At 40.8% G+C, this 23,689-nt stretch overlaps 1 protein-coding gene across 14 annotated transcripts in view; it reads right to left on the bottom strand.

The window, feature by feature from the left end:
- Positions 1-23,689, bottom strand: part of LOC149315753 (receptor-type tyrosine-protein phosphatase T) — an 849,328-nt gene that overhangs the window by 507,289 nt on the left and 318,350 nt on the right. For all 14 annotated transcript variants that reach the window (XM_089514002.1, XM_089514000.1, XM_089514008.1 and 11 more), the window contains exons 3-4: positions 13,719-13,990; positions 1,753-1,834 (exon numbers count right to left, since the gene is read on the bottom strand). In XM_089514002.1, the coding sequence (XP_089370128.1) occupies positions 1,753-1,834; positions 13,719-13,990 (354 nt within the window). The remainder of the gene's footprint in view (positions 1-1,752; positions 1,835-13,718; positions 13,991-23,689) is intronic.

Below are 23,689 nucleotides of genomic sequence, written 5' to 3'. Positions count from 1 at the left end.
TACAAATAAATAAACATTACCTCCTACCTATCACCCAGTGATAGCACACTGAAATTTCTATTAGTGACGGAAAAACAGCAGTATTAGAAATGAAGGTTCTTTGTTCTTCTCCAGCAGCCCATATAATCAACTGGGATGTGAAAGAAAAATATGTGGGATTTCCTCCACTTCAGTGGCAACACAGGGAGCAGCTGAGAATTGGATATGGTTCCAAAGGCAACAGGTTATACAGCCTAGAACATACAACCCTGACAGTAAGGGCTGTTTGATGGTGGAACAAACTCCCTCGGAGTGTAGTGGAGTCTCCTTCCTTGGAGGTCTTCAAGCAGAGGCTGGATGGCCATCTGTCGGGGATGCTTTGATTGGGATTTCCTGCATGGCAGGGGGTTGGACTGGATGGCCCTTGTGGTCTCTTCCAACTCTATGATTCTATGAAATGCTGCTGACGCTATTCTCATAAGCACCAGTTTCAGAAACAGAAACAATTCACTCCCATACCTCTGAACACAGTCAAATGACTTCCCCTATTTCCCATAATGGCAATTTGTGGTACACATTTTAGACCAGGTCTTTCAGACAAATCAGAATAGGGTACTCAATCAAGCCATGCTGCAATGGGACTACCAAGGGCCATGCTGCAATCTATATGTGGTATACTATGTCATCATCATCAGTACTTTTGCTGATTGCACAGAGATTGATGATAAACAAAAAATCTTGCCTTTACACTGATGGTGTGACAGTGATGAGAGGCTAAAAATCTCTAAGAAGATTTAGTCTTGTCTTACTCAATCAAGTATTACCATACTGGATGAAAGCACATCCTGGTTCAATGAATCCTTCCACGTGAAAAGTACATCCCAATAACCTTATAAAAAAAGACATAGCAGCTCCCCCCCACCTTTTTTTTTTTTTTTTGGTCAGATCCCTACAGACATGTGTCTGGTATTCTTTCCCAGAAATTAGGTAACCTAAATATGTTTAACTATGGCTCCATAGTGCCAAATATTATATTTTCTTCTATAGTCATATAGACACCAGACAGGTCACATGAGCACAAAAGGAATTGTACTGGACAGGACTGTTATTTCAGTAAAATGAATTTGACATCTCTCATGACAATAGGATACATTTTCCTAACTGAATGCTTTAAAATAAATTGGGACAAAAATCACTGAAAGAAAATTCCACAGCCCAGGGAGTGTAGTGAAACAATCTTTGACTTCTTTTTCTACTTCACAGTAAGAATTGCATGCTTTGAAAGTGATACATATTCTTTAAATGATTTCATACAAGCACTGAAAAGATGTGCATTCCTTTAAAGAAAAGGCACTCTGGGACGTTTCTTCCAGAGTGAATGCTACACTAATTTGCTTAGCTGTATACATGAAGGCTCCCCCCAAATTCCCTCTTTAAGTTAGTTCTATAGGGTACCATAAGAACCCTGTAATTCCTCTCCTTCAGTGTACTGAATCAGAGCGAACAATCAGGGCTTTATATTCACTTAATAATGGACTGGAATTTTGGTGCTAGCTACACATTCATAATAGTTCTGCCTTTTGCATGACTTGAGAAATTACGTATTTATTCAAAGCTGATTGCTTCCACTCTGTAAGCATTTGGAAGGGATAAAAGAAGACATTTCAGAACTGATTGAATTGGGGAAATTACTCCTCTTGATGCAATGCCTACTATAACACATTACTATGGTTAGAAAGATAAGGAAGAAAAGAAGGAAGGAAGGATACTTACTGCATGGATGGGCAAGGACTCTGACTTCGTCCACAGCTATGTACCCAGGATGGCCCTTCAATGAAACTGCTTCAAATATCACCTGAAATACAGTTTGGAAAATAACCTGCTTAAATGCCCTATCTGAAATACATGAACAATTATCTCAAAGAATTAAATCTAAAAAGGTAAATAAAACAAAAAAATAAATTAAAAATAACATCTGGTAACTTCTCCCATTTGGGTTGTAATATAATGCCTGATGAAGAAGCCAGGGGGGTTTCAAAAGCTTGCAACAAGCATACTGTGCATTCTGATTGGTCAATAAAGGTATCATTGTTTGGTGGTTTTTTAAATTAATCTTTATTAAAAATTTTATATTTACAAAATATACATGTCATAAACAGAATTTCTTCTTCTTTTTCCATTGTTTTAACAATAAAATAAAGCATACCTGAGCTTCCAATTAATCTGTTTTGTTTTTGAGTAAAGAATTTCCTAAGATGAAATATACAGTTCCCTCTTACTGTTTTTTTTTTTTTAACTCCAGTTTTTCTATGCTTATAGTATTTTGAACTGTTTCGGGGTTTTGTAAATGTTAATAGTATATTTATCACCATTGATTTTTACAATAGATTCTTAATTAGACTCAATCTCAGTTTGTTATTTCTGAAGACTTTTTCCTATCATATTTGTCCATCTGTCTAGATCTATATTATCAAGGTTTTTTATCAGCCAGTCTTCTATTGTGGATAGAATCATAGGATAATAGAACTGTAGAGTTGGAAGAGACCAGAAGGGCCATTCAGTCCAATCCCCTGCTATGCAGGAAATCTCAATCAAAGCATTCCTGACAGATGGCCATCCAGCCTCTGTTTAAAGACCTCCAAAGAGGGAGACTCCATCACACTCCGAGGGAGTGTGTTCCACTGTTGGACAGACCTTACTGTCAGGAAGTTCCTTCTAATGTTGAGGTGGAATCTCTTTTCCTGTAGTTTGCATCCATTGTTTCAGGTCCTGTTCTCTGCAGCAGCAGAAAACAAGCTTGCTCCCTCCTCAATATGACATCCCTTCAAATATTTAAACAGGGCTATCATATCCTAACCTTCTCTTCTCCAGGCTAAACATCCCAAGCTCCCTAAGTCATTCCTCATAGGACATGGTTTCCAGACCCTTCACCATGTTAGTCGCCCTTCTTTGGACACACTCCAGTTTCTCAATGTCCTTTCTTAATTGTGGCACCCAGAACTGGACACAATATTCTAGGTGGGGCCTGACCAAAGCAGAATAGAGTGGCATTATTACTTCTCTTGATCTAGACACTGTACTTTTATGGATGCAGCCTAAAATTGACTTGGCCTTTTTAGCTGCCGCATCACACTGTTGACTCATGTTCAACTTGTGGTCTACATGGACTCCCAGATCCCTTTCACGTGTAGTTTCATTCACCCAGGTGTCCCCCATCCTACATCTGTGCATTTCATTTTTCTGCCCTAAGTGTAGTACTCTACATTTCTCCGTGTTGAATTTCATTTTGTTAGCTTTGGCCCAGCTTTCTAGTCTATTCAAGTCATTTTGAATTTTGATTCTGTCATCTGGAATATTAGCTATTCCTCCTAATTTGGTTTCATCTGCAAATCTGATGAGTATGCCCCCAATTCTGTCATCCAAATGATTGATAAATATCTTGAATAACACTGGCCCCAGGACAGAGCTCTGTGGGACCCTACTGGTCACTTCTCTCCAGGATTAAAAAGAGCCATTGTTGAGCACCCTTTGGGTTCGGCTAGTCAACCAGTTACAAATCCATGTAACAGTTACCTTGTCTAGCCCACATTTTACAAGCTTGTTTGCAAGAATGTCGTGGGAAACCTTGTCAAAGGCCTTACTGAAATCAAGATATCCACAGCATTCCCTTCATCTACCAAGCTGGTAATTTTATCAAAGAAAGAGATCAGATTTGTCTGGCATGACTTCTTTCTCTGAAACCCATGTTGACTTTTTGTGATTATGGAATTTCTTTCTAGATGTTCACAGACTCTCTGTTTACTGATCTGCTCCAGAATCTTTCCTGGTACTGATGTCAGACTAGCTGGATGATAATTGTTGGGATCCTCTTTTTTCCCTTTTTGAAGATGGGGACAACGTTTGCCCTCCTCCAGTCTGCTGGGACTTCTCCTGTTCTCCAGGAGTTTTCAAAGATTATTGCCAATGTCTCCGATATTACATTTGCCAGTTCTTTTAATACCCTTGGATGTAGTTCATCTGGTCCTGGAGACTTTGGTGCTTTACAGACGGGCCCTATGGGCCACCGTTGTGACGTGCTAGGGTTGCCTTGGGCATCCTTTACAGATGCCGCACAACCCTAGCACGTACCTGCTGCGCCATAATAGTGGCGCCCTGTATACACAGGCACTGCCATTATTGCGTCACAACTGCGATGCAGCCAAATGGTGCGGTGTGGGCATGATGTGCTCGTGTGGTGCTTGTGGCGCCTTTTCAGCTGCATCGGAAGGAGCTCTGAAATGGAGCTCCTTCCTGGAAAGCGCCTCATTCCCGCAGCCACCAAACAGCTGTGGGAATGAAGCCGGGGGAAAGAAGCTGAGCAGCCCATTTTTCTCCTGTCAGCGGCTCCCTGGCGTGTCCTGGGGCATGAAGCTCCAAGGACACCCCTTTCCAGGCTGGGGGGAAGCAGTGTTTTGCCACTTCCCCGAGGTCTGGAAAAACGGTGGATCAGGGCCTCCGGGGCTGGCACTGTGGCTGCTCAGGCCCTGATCCAGTGGGGATTGCGTTTTGTATCCCGCCATAAATTCATTTAGATTAACAAGGTATTTCTGTACTACTTATTCTGTACTGAAATTCCCCTAATCTGTCCTCTGCAAGAGTTGTATTCCATTTTTCTGTTATAAGAGTTCTGGCGGAGGTGATCATATACAATACTGTTTTACAGTAAGCCCACACCATATATGTACTCATTATAGGTGGCTTTCAGCTTACGCAGAAGCCACCAGGAGTTTGGGGGAATGGCGTGTGCACCCATAGTGTGCGTCCATGACCAAATGGCGAGCACGAGCCCCAGTATATCTAATAAGGTTCGAGCATATGTACTTTTTGTCTTAAGCGGTGGGGCACTCCAGAATGGATCCCCGCATAAAGTAAGGCCGGACTGTACAATGCTTTTTTTTGCTTCTAAGTCTAATATTTTGTTAGTAATTTTTTTAACAGATATATTTCAGGCAACATTTGAAAAGTTATTTCTAAGATTTTGTTTATTTCAGTATGAATTTCTTCCCATAATTTTTTAATCTGAGGACATTGCCACCATATATGGAACCAGTCTCTGACTACGTTGTTTGGTGGAATTTTGTTTGAATTTGCTAAATGGCCAACAAAGCTAACCCTGCATATTTCCTTGATTGTGAGACAGCACATTGTAGCTGCAACAGGGGAAACCTAAAGAACAAGCTAGTGGACTAGGACATTCAATCATGGTAGAACATTTCTTCTTCTTCTTAAATTTGGACTGGATTAGCATGTTTTACCTCTACACCTACCAAATTAATCTTGATGCAAAAACATGAAGGCTTCTTGAAAAATTTATTGTCCTCTGCCTACAAGAGGTCTGTGGCTTCAGAGGAATGGAGACAGACTGGATTGCAAGAGAAGAGTCCTGTTGATATGCAACTGGACTTTAAATTTCTTGGACTTTATTAAACTCCCAATTCCCACATGCCCAGAAGGAGGAAGAGCCAGCCAGCAAAATTTACTCTCCTCATACCATCTGAACTAAGGACAGAAACAATAAAATGCAGGCATTTTAGGGCCCAAACAGACAGGCCAAAATAAAGCTGCTTCAGGTCACTTTGGAGGTATGCTGTTTAAATGACACATGCATCTTAAGAGGCCAGAAGCTGCGCCAAAGCTGTGCTCCAGTCCTTAGGACTGGAGCATGGCTTTGGTGCAGCTTCTCACCTCTTAGGACGCATGCATCATTTAAACAGCATACCTCCAAAGTGACCTGAAGCAGCTTTATTTTGGCCTGTCTGTCTGTCTGAAATGGAAATAAGTATCAAAATTATGGAGAAAGGATAAGAAGGATTAATGTAACTAAAATAAAATTTGAAATAAATATGTGTATATATATATATAGATAGATATATAGATACACACATACACACACACATAGTATATATACTATAGAATAAAATAAAGGAAATGAATACAGAGTTCTTGTGCATAACCCAGACAAGAGATGAAAAATACAAAGAAGATATAGAATAGAATTTAAGAATAAATCAGTGATGAAATAATAAGTTAAAATAAATGTTATATACTGTAAAGAAAGTAAAAGTAAAAAAGTTTGAGAAAGAAAGATGTTGTATAGATAGTAAAAAAGGAATTATTGTTTGTTTTTATGTTGTATCAAAATCATAATGAAAAAATGAAAAAAATAAATATATAGGAGAGAATGCAAAAATATAAACTACATTTTCCTAATATATCTCTACTGAAAAAAATGTACAATTCATATTACTTGTTCTTATATTTGTTTTTTAACCCATTAGCTATTAAAATAGGAATACAAACAGCACATAGACAGATATATCTTAAACTGAGTAAACTGGTCACAAAGAATGATAGGTCTCCAGATTATGATGTTATAATGTTTCAAGTCCAGGCTATCAAAAGGGCTGTTTGTTCTTACTGGACCCTGACCTGGCTCTAAGATCTTCAGTGGAGACTACTGTCTCAGATTTGTTACCTTAACAAGCATCTCTAGTAGAAACACAGGAAGATGTACAGATGTTCCTAGGCATTGGGTGACTCTCTACTTGTCTTTTCATTCACAGATCATTTTTTTCTCAACCAAGAGACTGGAAAGGCTTTTAGTAGTACACAATTTTATTTACTTTTCTCTTTTGGCCACAAGGGTTGTTTGAGAAGATTATTATTCTAAAATATAACTTTGTATATTTTATTTGAATTTTAACAATAATTATTTGAACGGTTTTACTTACAGTTTTATAAATGTGTCTAACTGTACAGGTATAACTCAGTTGACAAAGACTCTGACAAAGAAGTTTCTTTTTACTAAGAGTTTTATGCCCTCGGGGTCTGCTCCTTTTGGCATAACATCAGTACTGAGAAGATGGTAGAGAAAGGCTGAAGAAACAATGAGTTCCTAGGTCACTCTGCAGGAGCATGTCTGCAGCAAAATTTGCAATGTGTGAGCTATGAAGAACTGGATTCTTCTCTAGCCAGACTGACTGTTGCCGTGTGTCCTTGCCTGCAGCATGTAAAATAAATAGCAGCTGCCTCCAGAATCCCTTACTCAGCATGTGTGAACAACAAAAACAAGAGGAAAGGAGAAAGAAGATTAGCTGTCTCACTGGGTACTTCCAGCACATTAAAGAAACATAGAACTGTAAATTTGGCCACCAAAACGGAAGTCATAAGAAGAGTGGAGGCTGGTGAAATTTTAAAAAACATCCCTAGTTGCATTTGGAAGAAGCTTCCATGTGGTCTCTAGATGGTTCAAAATGATTTTGATCATTTGATCATAATGCAAATACTACCTAACATAACTGCTTAATTTCACCTGTCCATAATATGAATCTGGACATTTTTTTTTTCTGAACTGTTCTTCTTTTTTGTGGTGTTGAAACCACAAAATATTATTTCCATGTTATTTCTGCCTCTGGTACCAATTTTTTTCTTTAAAAAGGGACACATCTCCTTTGTTAACTGAGGTATGCCTGTTGTGGTGTTTTTGTTACCCGCCCTCGGATAGACTCCAATTCATGATGACCTCGTAGGTGATAGACCTCCAAGATCCCCTACCCTACATTGTTCTGCTTAGTTCTTGTAAATTCACACCTATGGTCTCCCTTAATTGAGTCTATCCATCTGGTGTGTGGTTTTCTTTTCTTTCTACTACCATGTACCTTGCCTAGCATTATTGACTTTTCTAATGAGTTGTGCCTTTTCATGATGTGGGCAAAGTATGACAGCCTTGTCTAGGCTTCCAGGGAGATTTACAGTTTGATCTGTTCAAGGACCAATTGTTTGTCTTTGTGGCCATTCATGATATCTTTCAGCACTCTACTCCAACAACACATCTCAAATTAGTTAATTTTCTATCTATCCACATACTAGCTCTCACAGGTGTACATGGTGCTGGGGAATACAATGGCTTGGACGATTCTAACTTTAGTACTCAGTTGTATATCTTTACTCTTTAGCATCTTTACCTGGACTAGTTTTAATTCCTGTAAGTCACCTTGATCTCCAGGTCTTTTTTGGGGAAGGGCAGAGTTCAAATGAATAAAGAAGACGAAGAAGAGAAAAAGAAGAGGAGCACGAGGAGAAAGATGGCAAATAGCACAGCACAATGTGAAGTCGAAGGCTTTCACGGCTGGCATCCATAGTTTTTTGTGGGTTTTTCAGGCTATGTGGCCATGTTCTAGAAGAGTTTCTTCCTGACGTTTCGCCAGGATCTGTGGCTGGCATCTTCAGAGAATGCTAGCACAGCACAATGTTTAATTCTCTTTCATGGTACATAGTACAATTTTCCTGGTACTTTAAATTAAATATATTGAATACTTTCCATCCCTACATTCATAGGAAATGAAGAGTAGATGAATGCATGATGTAATACTATCAGGACATTGTGCCTCATATTAAGAATAATACAGAAGAAACTTTGCACAGGATGGCTAATTAGGATTTCTTACAGCATGTAGTGCTTCCCTATAACATTATCTGCTCATTATGATACATATGGAACTTAGAATTAAAAAGGCAAGATTGTTCTGGTGACAATTATTGCTAAGACAACTACTCAGCAAGGATTTGAGGATGGGGAAAACTTCCTTTTTTTTCTTTTCTTAATTACACCTCTTGACATTTTCTTTGGTAATATTCCCCTACATGCACAGTCCCAGAGCACTCCCTAACCAGGAACTAATTTTGATGTTTTCTGTTTTCATTTTAAAATTTGCATGCCTGATGAGCAAGGACCTTGCATCAAATTGCTAGGCAAACCACAAGCAAGGCAAAAAGCAAAAGTATTATCTGCAATTCATCCAAGTTTGGCACACTAACTACAGCTTAGGAAGAGTGTTTAAAAAATGCCATAGAACCAAGGATGTGTACCACTTGATCAGCATTACCAGTCAGGTTAAGCTGTGGTGAGAACTAGTCTAGAGCTAGAACTGTCCCAGTGACCATGAGGAGGCCTTGTAAAATCCAGTATGGCCGGTATTACCATGTTTGGTCATGCAAGCTCAAGTAGGGGTGCCATTTGTCATGAAAAACCTGGAAAATGCCAAAATCGAGGGAGTAAAAAATGTCCCAGCTGGCAGGGCAAGTTGAAACAGTAAGTGCTGGATTTCTCCTTCACTGCAGGTCAATGCCTAGGGGGTGAAACAGAAGGGCAAAATAGAGCAGTTTCAAGCTGTTTTGAAGGTGGGGCATTGAGACTGCACATGCTTTGAAAGTGGCTGGAAACTGGTCCAAAACCATGTTCCGGGGCTAAAAGCCAGAGCAAAAAGTAGCCAGGATAGTCCGATTCTAGGTGGAAAATTCGCATCTGTGTGTCTGCATATAATCACCCCAGTGTGAGTGTGGGCTGTGACAAAGCAAAGAAATCAAAGTACAACAACTCCAATGGATGTAATTATAATGTATACAAACCGAACAGTCCAACAGGGGCATGGGGTGAAGGGAAGTGAGGGAGGCATGCATGGTGGGCCTCCATGATTGTGCCTTGCCTATGTATCACTTGCACACCAATGCCCTGTACAGGTGGAGCATCGCATGTGCAACTGTGTGGCTGATCAAAGGGGCAGCTATCCAATGGGAAGGCATCTGGGCAGACAAGGGAGGTACTTGGAGGTCACAGGTGGTGTTTTTGTGTGATGGGGCACATGTATGATGGAGAGGCAACAAAAAAAATTACCCAGTGGTGCAGCTTGACGACATGTTGTGCAGTTGGCCCATGCTTAATTGATTCACCTTGTGGCCATGTGAGCAATGCTTTTGGAAAAAGTAGAATTGGGCTGCTTTTTCCTGCCCGTCTGTTCTGGCCCTAGGTTAAAATGTGGCAGTGGCAATGAAGCAGGAAACCATGCAAGAAGACTGGCACTGGTGAGAGCCTCATCCCACCCTGTAGGTATCAGTAGCTACTGTGTAGACATAGCATTGCCACCTTATTCTTCCATTCTCTCCTCACTTTCCCCAAGAGGCCCAGAAGGTGGGGAAGGGAAGGAGGCAAACAGAGATGACCTTGTGTTGTGTGATGATTATGTTGACAGCTTTAACCTAGGGGTAGGCAGCATGGTGGAACTTCACTTCCAAACAGCCTCACGAGCCCCTTTACTCTCTGGGGCTGCTATAAAACCTCCCTCTCTACACACCAGCTGTGGGGGGGGGGGGGGAGAGGGAAGAGAAGAGAAGAGAAGAGAAGAGAAGAGAAGAGAAGAGAAGAGAAGAGAAGAGAAGAGAAAAAGAGCTCATAGTTTGGTACTGGTACTGAGGTTGAAACATAATGGTAGAAAAAGTGAGATGATTAATTTGCTGAATTTGTATAATCAGAATGCAAATTAATAATATGCATGATTATAATAATTTGCATAATATGCAACACAGATGTTAAAATATGAGAGACTGAAATATGACAACCCTAAGATCAAGAGCTTCTTAATTCCCTTGCTCCCAAGGTTGTGTGTATGTGTGTGTATGCACCTTCAAGTCAGCTGTCAATGTATGGCAACTCCATTAATTCCATAGGGTTTTCTTAGGGAAGGAATACTCAAGGGTGTCAGTTCCTTCCTCTGAAATATTGTCTACAGCACTTGGTATTCATTGATGGTCTCCCATCTGAGAACTAACCAGAGCTGACCCTGTTTATCCAAGATCAGATGAGATCTGGTTGTAGGGACCCCTTTATAATTCCTACACACAGGTTGTGACATTGATAACAGCCATGTCCTAGTTCTCACAGTAATTCTAATCTCAGCATTTCAGCCTGTGCAAAGTCTAAAATCCACATTTTAATAAGGATGGAGTATGGACATAAAACATGTTGTTACCATAATCAGATCTTGTTGGTATGTTTATTGACCTAAATGTTCCTGACAGCAAAGCTCAAATGGGGTTCAAAGAACTGCATCTGTACTGAAATGCTTAATCATGGGGAAATGTGAGAATATATTTAGGCCAGCTGCTAAAAAAAGCACCTTTGGGATTTTGGAAGCCAAGCCTTGTATGACAGGAACTCACACTCCTCAAATAAGTGGGTAAGGATATAACTAAGGCATTACAAAAAATAAAAATAAAAATGGTACTGCTGCTGCCAATAGAGGTGAAAAAGAGATTCATTTGTTCACATTTTCAGATAGAGAATATCAATTTAACATGTCCTAAACTGGCAGAGGAGAAAACCTATTCTTGCCTTGGAAATCAATGTATTTTTTATTCCTATGATACATTGCTATGAATTCAAAAATTTGTTTGCTTGTTGTTGCCATGTGCCTTCAAGTCACTTCCAACTTGTGGTGACCTAAGGCGAACCTATCGGGGTTTGCTAGGCTGAGAGTGTGTGCCCTCCCTATGATCACTCAGCGGCTTCCCATAGCCAAGCAGGGATTCAAATCCTGGTCTCTGGAGTTGGAATCCAATGCTCAAACCACTACTGCATACTGATTAAAATTTGTGAAAGCATGCTTGAGACAACAGGTAAAAAGATAAAAATATTAAATGCACACATTAGTTAAAATTCTTTTAAAACAATGTACTTTTAGGGTGAAAATCATGGACAAAATATCCACAAATTTCCATGTGAAATGAGGGCTAAATGTTTCACAATCTAACATGGAACTGGAATGGGTAACAATGCTAATATGGATTCTGGGGGGATGAAAACTGGGGATTCCCAGAAAAACTTTGATTACTTCTTTCTCTTCCATAATAGTCAGTGAAACTCAGAGTACAGTGACAGATCACACAGTGAATTTCATCTCTGTTCTACATCATTTGTTACAACTGTAGAGATAGAAAAACTCACAGTGTGAAGTTACATTACCACATTGTGAGTTTCACTAGATATTGCAGAGTACATGGGGGAACAAAGGCTTTATTTTCAGCAGCAGCTTTCATGGCTTCCATAAAATCTATTTCTTCTTTACAGACATCATCTAGGAAGCTTCCCAGTAGGTGCATTTAACGGTTGTTAAAACAGGGGTTAAGATAATGACCCTCACAATGCCCCATACTATTACTCCTACTATTACTACTACTACTAATAATATTTGCCAGACTTCAAAGGCATTAATGTTACAGGAAAGAGAATCATTGTCTGCCAGTTACCCTTACAAAGGCTTAAAACCTATAAAATTCAGAGTCAACACACTTGTAGTTATTTTGTGTAGGGAATTTTACATCATTTAATTAAAGAAGTCCTTTCTGTTTTAAAAAGAAAATGTGCCACCTTTCTAATTTATAACCTTACAATGTTCTGTCAAAATATAATTATGTGTAACAGATTATTAATCAGATGTGAAATGAATGTATCTTTCATTTCTAACACATATGCATAAGCCTAATTAAAAATAAAAAGCAATTGATGTAACACATTTTTTCCAGCTTGGGGAAGTTTCTAAATATATTGCTATGAACAGTGAGTTGTTGCCAGTGATTAATATAATATGAAGTATTAGTCACCCTTTGGAATTTTCAGATGCTCCAAGCAATGTGGCTTGCTTGTCACTTTGACATCTCATTTGGGACAAAACTAAAACTTGTGGAAAAGCTGAACACCCTGAAGCAGGAGCTGGGGAACCTTCCTGCTAGTCTGGATGGGGGGGGGGGGGGACTGACATGTTGGTCCAGGAAACAATTATCTACCTGGGACTCTCTGAGATTGTGAAAAATGCACATAAAGGTGATATTTTTGATGCTAAACAATGCAAGTGGGCCCTTGTTGTTATCTGTTGTTATGTGTTGTCAAGTTAGCTTTGACCTATGATGACTCTATGAATATGAGATTTCCAAAGACTCAGCTACTAACAGCCCTTCTCAGGTCTTCCAAACTCAGGATCATAAGTTCTTCAATTGAGTCAATTCATATGGAATGTTGTTTTCTCCCACAAGCTATTTTAAAGGTAGATTGCCACTCCTGGTAGCTTTTTACCAGAAAGGGGGTTAAATCCAGCAGATGCTGGCTGCTGTCCTGTGCTGAGCACATGAGTGGCAGATGGGATGGAGGGAGGGCTGTTCATCAACTGATGGGCCTTGGCACAATGGAGCCATGCCTGCCTGTTGTTGTTTTTTTCCTCTCCTTCTAAAGGCCACAGCAGTGGTAGCTCAGATGGAGGGAGGGTCCTTCTATAGCCATGAAATGTTGGAAACACAGCCCATTATTTTTTACAACTATGCAATTTGTTCTGAAGGGTACATTTGGCCATTCTACAGCACTAAAGAGTAGTACTTGTGTGTCATTTTCTTAAATTTGTACTGATGCAATTTGCTTATTACCCGAACTAGGATATATCTAATAAAACTGAGTGCTTCCTTCATCACCTGAATTTGTATGTGATCTAGATTACAAGTTTATTGTTAACATATTTAATTTGATTTTAACAAAATTTTAACATTTTTTACAATTTCAACTGTATATCATTTTAACAAAACAAAACAAAAGAAACTCTTCTAGAACATGACCACATAGCCTGAAAAACCCACAAAAAAACTAAACATGTACTACTGTTACAAATTGAAAATTAAAGCATTTTTTTTTCTAGAAGGAAGTTCTCTGCAATACCTCATAAAAAATAACCCACCTTGAACCCAGTGCAGGAGAAAGGCAGGATATAAATAATCAATTGTTTTCAAAGCTAATTCTGAATGCTCTGGAACTACATGGTTACATTTTGGTCTAAGAAAAAGGAACTATTATTAGTCTAAAGAATGGGAAAATTCAAACTCACCTGATAAAAGTGCGGCCAGAATGTGCTGATTGCAAGTTCTGCTTTCACCCAACCTTCTGTAACAATCCCAGAGACATTCCAGATAGGGTTGCCTTGAGGACCACCATTAACTTTCACATAAACATTCAATGATCCTGGGCTGGAACGGTCTCGGCTGGACAGGTAATAATGGAAGTCAATGCAATGGGTGTCATTTTCCTTCAGTGTTGGTAAAAGCAAGTGAGCTTTTTGCCCAGATGCTCTCCCAGAACTATTCACCATCATGAAGGACCCTAGAGAGAAAAATGAAATTTAAAAAAAAGGAGAAAGAGAGTGAAGGAAATAAGGTCAATGTGTTATTTCATCTTCTGTACAAGAATACTATGATGAGGACCAATGATTCTAAACAATCTGCCAAGCAGTCAAAAAAACAAAGCAGGTATTCATTTAAAGAACCTAGAACTATTATTTTATGCCAGCATTTATAAAACAAAAAACAAACAAACAAACAAAAAACTAAAGCATCAAAATTACAGTACTGACAAATAAATTCGTACCTGCTGCATCCAAGACATTTTGAAGAGGGTTACTTATTACTATTTTTACATTTTCCATGTATGTTTCTTTTCTCATTCTGCTAAACTAATATCAAGTGACCATCAGACCCTCCCAACAGCATAAAGAAGCATTATTAAGCTGGCCAGTTCTATATAATGTCTAAATCTATTGATTACAATATCACATTGGAGAAACAACAAGTTCCACTAGATTCTCCATTGAATTTCAGTTCTGGCAATTGAACTAGTCATTGCCGATGGTGAGGACCAAAGGTTCACTATGTATTAGCATAAACAATAACCCTGCAAGTCTTGAACTCATTTGTTGATGACTGGAACATGGGCTGAAGCCACTTGAAGGCAATTAACAATAACAACAGCACTAACTTAAAGCAAGGAAGCTAGCACAAGACCAAATGGCACTCAACTCGAGACATTTATTTAATGCCACTCTGATGTTTGTTCACCTTATTTTTATAGCATTTGTATCCCACTGTGCCATCATTTATATGCACAATTCATCTCTGCCATTAAGAAAAAAGACTTAGCATGCATGGCTCTGAGCATAACCATTACATACCAGTTCTGGAGTGGGTACTCATATTCTAAAATTTCCTCATAAGTTAAATAAAAAGAAAGAAAATGAGGACAATGCTGGCATGTAGGACAGTGTTGTTAACTTTACAAGTCAAGATTTATTTATATACTGTGTTTTACATATTCAATAGATAACAAGGCACACTCAAGAGTGACACTCCTAATAGTTGTCACCCATCCTTAAACCATGCCCTGAAATACACATACCATGCTACTGGCCATAGTGAGAGTTCTATGTTTTGACAATGAAACCTCTTGCTAATGCTAACCCAGGAAACATCATGTAGTCCACCAAAAGCATGCCTTTACCCCAGAGACTTTACTCTGAAGTATACTTCATACATTAACATCATTTTTTCAGCCATATGTGAGGGCATATAAAACTAGTAAAACTGTCATAGCAAAGCAGAAACATATACAAATGACCAAGTACTGTCACTGGCCAATCCCCCCCCCCCCAAAAAAACCCTGTTATTTTAAGAATTTCCAATCCATCAAATCCACACCTATAATTTGCCTTTGTGATAACATTTATGGTAGGCAACACAATTTTGCAGTGTTTAGTTCCAGGCTGTTTTGCACATTATCCCTATATTTCCATTTTATTTCATGGCGAGCCCATTTTGTCCCTGAAATGAGACTACAACCTCAATCTTTTTTATTTCATGGAGAGCCCATTTGTTCCCTGAAATAAGTACAATGGAGAGCCCATTTTGTCCCTGAAATGAGACTACAAGAAGCAGCTCCCATCCCCTTGAGTGCATGCCTGAGTAAATCAAAGAACCCACTGGAACCCACAGTTTCTCATTCATTGGGGATGTAATTCTTCAGTAATTCTGATTGCAAAGGGAGCAACAAGTAATTTTAGCTATTTTCTTTCCACTGGAAGTAAGTCACAGCACAGTTTCTTAAAGACTATTCACAGTTCAAGATCTCTTCTACACAAAATCTGCAACTTTTTGTGTGTACTCACCAACATTTTATCATCATCAAAAACACCATTTCCTGTGCAAAAATAATAATTCTGCAGAAGAATATCATTTGTTTCCTGTGTAAAAAGCTGCATGTGAATTTTATGCAGAATGGGTCCTCAACTGCAAATATTCTTATCAATTCAGGATTGTCATCATCAGGATTAAATGGCATCCAAGATTCAAAGGACAAGGTTGTTGTTGTTTTTAATCATGTTCTAAATATTCTTTCCATCCCTATCATTTACATATTCTGTATAGACAAATGTTGTTTCTGATCATGGAGAAAATGTTCAATGTTGGTGCAGCTATAGTGACCAAAATTTTCTCTAATATTTTTTAACTGAGAATTATTAGTTTTATTGTATTTAAAGAATTTACTTTGTTGAAGTACACATATATGCCTTCGGGAAAATCAGAAAAAGTACTGTAATAAAAATGAGGAAGGTGGAGGGAAGTAGAAGAAGAAGGAATATCAATTTCAGCAGTCAGGCATAGTAATTTTTAATCAAATGCAACCTTCTTGACATTTTCAGTTCCAGTGCTGCTGCCAAATCATGCTACAAATATATTTCTCTGCTGGCCCTTTTGCATTTCACAGAATTCAGAAAGACATGCTTATAACCCATTGAAGTTTGTTTTCTTTTGTGCGCCACATTGCAGCAGTGTGATAGCCAGCCAGATGAGCCAGATGCACATTCTGATCAATTCTGCTCAGTGACCTGCCATATGTACTATATCTAGAGGAACAGGAACTGGCAGAAGTAGCAGCATTCACCTAAGTAAGCTTCAACTGTACATTCTCAGGCCATGTAGTATGTGTGTGTGTGAGAAAGAGGGGGGAGGGAGACGGCTTGAGAGAGTAGGAAGTGGCTCGTCCTCAGCCATCTCCTTCCTCCTTCCTCCTTCCTCCTTCCACTGCTAAGTTTGTTTTATTATTTTTTGCACATCAGGCATCCTAAGCATTTTTAATGTGAGGGGTGGTGCAGAATTTTTTTCTAAAGTAAAAAGGAAGTAAATAAATTGTGAGCATAGAATGCAATAGTTCAGAGAAAATAAAGTGTATTCTTTAAAAAAATGTTCATAGTACTTAGGGCCATATGGTAAATCTGATGTTCATACAAATGCACATCTGACTGTAGATGTGGTGCACGCTGCATAGATAGCAACAGAATGCTCACTTAGATGAGCATATGTGCAGTTGAACATAATGCACCTGCATTCAGCTGCACATTTGAATGTGCAGCAGAGTGCAGATTGGCAGATGCTCTTTTGGTGAACTGCATAGCTTCCAGTGGAATGTACACTTGAACACACTGCTGAAAGCGTCAAAGTGCAGATGCACAGTGTTCAGTAGATGCATATTAAATTTATTCCAACACAAGCTATTAAGATTCACAGACCCATACACTTCTATTTGTTTCCATTGTCAACAGCTGTTCTAGTCAACCTCTGGCTTTTAATAAATGAATTAATTATACATAATTTAATATGAATCCTGCCAAACCACAGAAATGGATGAAGGGGATAGGTCAAAAACCATTTTATGTGTGAAAACATATATAGTTCAATAAATAGCTTCCCATGATCTTGAAAATCTAAAACAGATTACAACACAAGAGGGCTATAATGGAAAGAAACCCATTCTCTCCAACATTTCACAGATGAAAACCTGAGCATGTATGGCAACCTCAGAATGTAGTCAGGATAGTAAATGTCAGAATGAAGTCCATCTGAATAAACAATACCAAGCTAGGAGGTTCTGCAGTTGTTGTTGGGTTTATTTTTCCTGAGTCTGTAAGACAAGGTTCTGCCCCCTATTCTCATTTCTTCCTTTTGAGTTAATAGTGTGCAAACTAATTTTGCACTTTGAGCTCATTTTAGAAGCAATTAAAGTAAGGTGAAGAAAAAGTGTGAAAGTAGAAGAAAGAAAGAGACACTGGGGCATTTTAAAAGCAGCTGAAAAAGTAGAACAACAGATAATTAACTGGGACACTGCCAAAACAGGACAGTTGGGGGATATATAAATCATGAAAATTTGCAACACTTTTTTTCCAGGAAAAATTAATCTGATAACTACACAGAACAATTTGCATTTCCAAACACAACTGCTATGTTTGGGAGCTCTCACCCTTGTGCCAAAACTCACTTGACGACACTATGTATCATATCGTCTATACAAATAGAACCACACTATTTTTGATAACTCTGTGTTACAGCAATACCAAATAGAGGCCCTAAACAGACAGGCCAAATAAAGTGGCTTCTAACCACTTCAGGGGCATGGCGTTTACATGGCATATGCCCCCAAAGTGGCCAGAAGACACACAGAGGCCACAATGAGGCAACAAGAGCTGGCCCAAAAGTGAGCAGATTATATCGGCTTCTGCTGGCAGCCCATTCAGGACTGCAGTGGAGGCCCACTTTGGAGTGGTCCATGCGCTTCCTGTGGCCCTGGTATGATTGGTGTGAATCGTGGGGTGAATACACTGAATAACATGCAAGATTCATGGCATTAGGTCATTCATTCCTTTCTTGGTCAGGCCAAGAAATGTTTGCACCCCTTCACGGAGTGTAAGTAGACACACTAACACAGTCAAAAATATTTGAGAATGAGTATCCAAGTTTTTAACCTGTATATTCAGATTCCAAAGTATTTCTGCCTTAATATTCTGTGCAAAATAATATGGGTTTTTGTATGCACACTGGAGTGTATCTGCCCATACTAAAAACCCTTTTTCATGCAAAACAACAACAACCCCATTTCCACAAAAGTTCATGAATATTTTTTAAAATAGTTTTTTGTGTGGGTACAAATTGCAGGGTTATGCACAACATACACAAAATTTGTACAAAATGTTTCTTGACAGAGATTTTGTACAAAAATATGTTTTTTCCACAAAAATACATTTTCTGTAGAAGAAAACACAAGTTAATGAAACTCTGACATTTTATGTGTGCTAAAGTACTTTATTTATTTAAAATATTTCTGCATCACCTCCCACCCCACAAAGGCTCCCAAGATATTCTTTATTTAAAATACTCTTTTAAAAAGTGTAAAACTATCCTAAAATACAAATTTGAAATAATTAAACAGAAATTAAATGCTAAGTGGAATAGCACTATTTTAGGAGAGCACTCTAAGTTCAAAACCAAGGAAGCCAGCCTAACTTTCTTTGGCAGGGAGTTCCATAATCAGGGGCCACCTACAGAGAAAGAACCCTGTTATTTGTGCGTAGCAACTTCAGCTTGTGTTGGGACATACAACAGGGCCTCCCTCGAGGCTCTCAAATTATGTGGTCTCTAAAATGCCCATCTGCCTTCAGTCTGGCTGCTGCATTTTGCATTAGCTGCAAGTTCCAAACCCCAGAATCTGACAGAAGCTTTACATGACCAAAACCATATCACCACAAACTTTTCCACTGTTCTTAAATCAAAATGTAATTTTGAAGAGACATAGGGCTTCTCTGAAAGGTTAAGAGTATTCCAATAAGTCTCCTGAAGTGCTAATACACAAATCATATGAGATACCTGGAGTTTCTAAGAAAACTATTAGCTTTGAAAAGATGTTGCACATGCAACTTGAATTTTTGTTTAAATAAGGATAAAGGGGTTGTTTTTGCTGGTGCTGCTGACACCTTTCATGGAGGGCAGGCCATTGAAAGGCTTGTTTCTTTGTTTTAGTGTTTTTAATGCATTATGTTACTCATTATTTGTATCACATAGCGAGAATACTTGTAAAACTGAATGAGCAAGGGGGTAACATGCCACTATTTTTAGTAATATTTCCAAGTGTTGAACACAAGTTTCAAATGTGTAGGGAGCCTGTTCTTGTTAACACTAGCACTGGCAGCAGATTTAGATGTGAATGAAAAAGATTTTTTTTAAAAGAAAAGAAAAGAAGAAGAAGGCCCAATTTATGAATACAATACGTTTTGTCCACCTCTGCCACCTCCACATACCTAAGATATGGCAAACTAATTTCAGCCCTGAAGGCACCAACTCCTCTCTGATTGTGTAAGCTAAGGAGGATCAACCTTAGTTAGTACTTGGATGGGAGACAAGCAAAGAAAACCAAATGCTGTAGGCTAGATTTCAGAGAAAAGTATTGGCAAAACAACCTCTGAGTATTTCTGATTTATAAAACCCCTATCAAATTAATGAGGTCACAATTAATTGTACATAAGACTTGAAGGTGCTCACACAAACATACACATTTCAGTCAAAGTATTTACAAACAATTCTGGGAATAAAATTCAGATCCTCAAACTTTTTCTTTTTGTTTGCAAAAATATGTTTTGAATTTATAGCTTTTTACATTATATTGTAAAGTAAAATAAGAGTCAGCATGGAATAGTGGGTTAAGCAATGGACATGGTTCAAATCCTTGTTTGGCCATGGAAACCAATGGGTTGATCTTGGGCAAGTTGTACTTTCTCATTCTCAGAGGAAGGCAACACTCGCTATAAGTAAATTTTGCTAAGAAAATCCCATGAGAGTCCTTGAGGTCACCATAAATCAGAAACTACCTTGGCACACAATGAATCATATTTTAGGCAAGATTTTGTTTTTAATCTGTATGGTATTATTGTTACTCTCCAAGAAAGACATAGGAGATTATCAGATAGGGACAGGATCACTCTCCTGTCCGTATCCCGTCCTTATTGAGATCGCGTAAAAGCATTTCATAGATATTGCACTTATCCTGTCATTATCCTGTCACTGAAGTAGAATTATATTAACACAAACTCCTGTTAATACAAAATGACAGGACATAGAATCATAGAATAATAGAGTTGGATGAAGCCGCAAGGGCCATCCAGTCCAACCCCTTGCCATGCAGGAAATCCAAATCAAAGCATCCCTGTGAGATGGCCATCCAGCCTCTGTTTAAAGACCTCTAAGTAAGGAGACTCCACTACACTCCAAGGGAGTGTGTTTCACGGTCGGACAGCCCTTACTGTCAGGAAGTTCTTCCTAACGTTGAGATGGAATCTCTTTTCCTGCAGTTTGCATCCATTGTTCTGGGTCCTAGTCTCTGGAGCAGCAGAAAACAAGCTTGCTCCCTCCTCAATTTGACATCCCTTCAAATATTTAAACAGGGCTATCATATCACCTCTTAAACTTCTCTTCTCCAGGCTAAACATCCCCAGCTCCCTAACGCGTTCCGCATAGGGCATGGGTTGGCAACCTGCGGCCCACGGGCCGGATCCGGCCCGTGGAGGCTTTTTATCCGGCCCGCGGCAGCTGCCGCCGCCACCGAATGCAGCTTTTTGCCTCTATGGGCGCCGCCATTTTTTCTCCCAAAATGGCGGTGAAGTCTCGCGCGACCTTCCCTGAGGTCACGTGAGACTTCTCTGCCATTTTGGGAGAAAAAATGGCGGTGCCCATAGCGGTGAAGTCTCGCGCGACCACAGAAAAGGTCGTGCAAGACTTCACCGCTATGGGCAGCGGGCCTTTAGGAGACCCGCTGCCGCCACCGTAGTCCCCAAACGGGGCTCCGGAGGCGGCAGCGGTCCGTTAAGAGATCCGCTGCCGCCCCTGGAGTCCCCAAACGGGGCTCCGGAGGTGGCAGCGGGCCTTTAAGAGACCCGCTGCCACCTCTGGCGTCCCCAAACGGGGCTCCGGAGGCAGCGGCGGGCCTTTAGGAGACCTGCTGCCGCTGCTGGAGTCCCCAAACGGGGCTCCGGAGGCGGCGGCGGGCCTTTAGGAGACCTGCTGCCGCTGCTGGAGTCCCCAAACGGGCCTCCGGAGGTGGCGGCGGGCCTTTAAGAGACCCGCTGCCGCCCCTGGAGTCCCCAAACGGGGCTCCGGAGGCGGCAGCGGGCCTTTAAGAGACCCGCTGCCGCCCCTGGCGTCCCCAAACAGGACTCCGGAGGCAGCGGCGGGCCTTTAGGAGACCCGCTGCCGCTGCTGGAGTCCCCAAATGGGGCTCCGGAGGCGGCGGCGGGCCTTTAGGAGGCCCGCTGCCATCCCTGGGGTCCTCCAAGAGGCCTCCGGCGGCGGCAGGGGGTCTCTGAGAGGCCCGCTGCCGTCCCTGGAGTCCTCCAATAGGCCTCCGGCGGCGGCAGGGGGTCTCTTAGAGGCCCGCTGCCATCCCTGGAGTCCTCCAGTGCTGGCGGCCCCCGCCGGCTTTTTTGCCAGCCTCTGACGGGGCCTGGGGCCCTGTCAGGGGCCAGCAAAGAGGGGGAGGCCTCCAGCGCTGGCAGCCCCCACCGGCTTTTCTGCCGGCCTCTGACGGGGCCGGCAAAGATGGGGATGCCTGGCCCCTGGAGGGTGGAAGCTCCGCCCCGGCACGCAGCCCTGCCCCTCAAGGGTGGAAGCTCCACCCCCAGCGTGCGGCACCAACCCCGGAGGGTGGAAGCTCCACCCCCGGCTTCGGCCCCCCAGTCGCCTGAGGGAAAGCAACCCGGCCCCCTGCTCAAAAAGGTTGCCTACCCCTGTCATAGGGCATGGTTTCCAGACCTTTCACCATTTTAGTCACCCTCCTTTGGACACGTTCCAGTTTCTCCACATCCTTTTTAAATTGTGGTGCCCAGAACTGGACACAATATTCCAGGTGGGGCCTGACAAAAGCAGAATACAGTGGCACTATTATTTCCCTTGATCTAGACACTATACATTTATCGATGCAGCCTAAAATTGCATTAGCCTTTATAGCTGCCACATTGCACTGTTGACTCATGTTCAACTTGTGGTCTACATGGACTCCCAGATCCCTTTCCCATGTAGTCTCATTCAGCCAGGTGTCCCCCATCCTATATCTGTGCATTTCATTTTTCCGCCCTAAGTGCAGTACCTTACATTTCTCCATGTTGAATTTAATTTTGTTAGCTTTGGCCCAGCTTTCTAGTCTATTCAGGTCATTTTGAATTTTGGTCCTGTCCTCTGGGGTATTAGCTACTCCTCCTAACTTGTGTCATCTGCAAATTTGATAAGTATGCCCCCAATTCTGTCATCCAGGTCATTGATAAAGATGTTGAATAGCACTGGGCCCAGGACAGAGCCCTGTGGGACTCCACTGGTCACTTCTCTCCAGGGTGAAAAAGAGCTATTGTTGAGCACCCTTTGGGTTCAGCCGGTCAACCAATTACAAATCCATGTAACAGTTGTCTTATCTAGCCCACATTTTACAAGCTTGTTTTCAAGAAGGTCATTGGGAACTTTGTCAAAGGCCTTATTGAAATCAAGATATACTTTATACACAGCATTTCCTTCATCTAACAATGATGAGACACTGACAGGATATGAAAATCTTTTCACAATTGTGCCATGAGGATGGGAAAAGGACAGGATAAGGATGTCTATCTGATAATCTCCACTGTATAAATTAAATAAATAAACAAATCATGAACTAGCCTGTGCTTCCTGATTATACACACAGGTTTGAGTCAAAAACAAAACAAAGCTGCATTTGATATTTTCAGATTTTTTTAGCAAGGGGTTCATGTACAGTGGCCACTCAATTCAGGGACAGCCTGCAGCATTATGTCCTGGACTGGCTCCACACTGACCATGATAATGACCATGTGCGCTGGACTGAATCCAATGTAGCACCAAGTTGTGCACAGTTGTGCACATGAGCCAACTGGGCCAACACCACATTGGCCCTGCTGGCCCATTCTCTTTGGTGCTCTCACTGCAGTCTCACCAGCCAAGCAGTTCCCTGTGAAAGCAGTGGCCTGTTGCTTCTTTGCAAGCAGGAGCTCCGTGTAAAGCCTTCATTACATGCCACTACTTCTGCTGAGGACAGAATGGGGCTCCTAGATTCATTGTTGATCACTTGTCTTGCTGCCCGTGTCTTCCTCAACAGACATAGCAACACACCTGGCAGCCTTTTGTACAGAGCTCCTACCCACATGGAAAC

Source organism: Sceloporus occidentalis, unplaced genomic scaffold (genome assembly GCF_023333645.1).
Source record: "Sceloporus occidentalis isolate IW3139 unplaced genomic scaffold, rSceOcc1.0.p SCAF_3, whole genome shotgun sequence".
NCBI lineage: Eukaryota > Metazoa > Chordata > Lepidosauria > Squamata > Phrynosomatidae > Sceloporus > Sceloporus occidentalis.
Note: the sequence above shows the minus strand (reverse complement) of the source record. Positions and strands in the feature narration are given on the sequence as shown.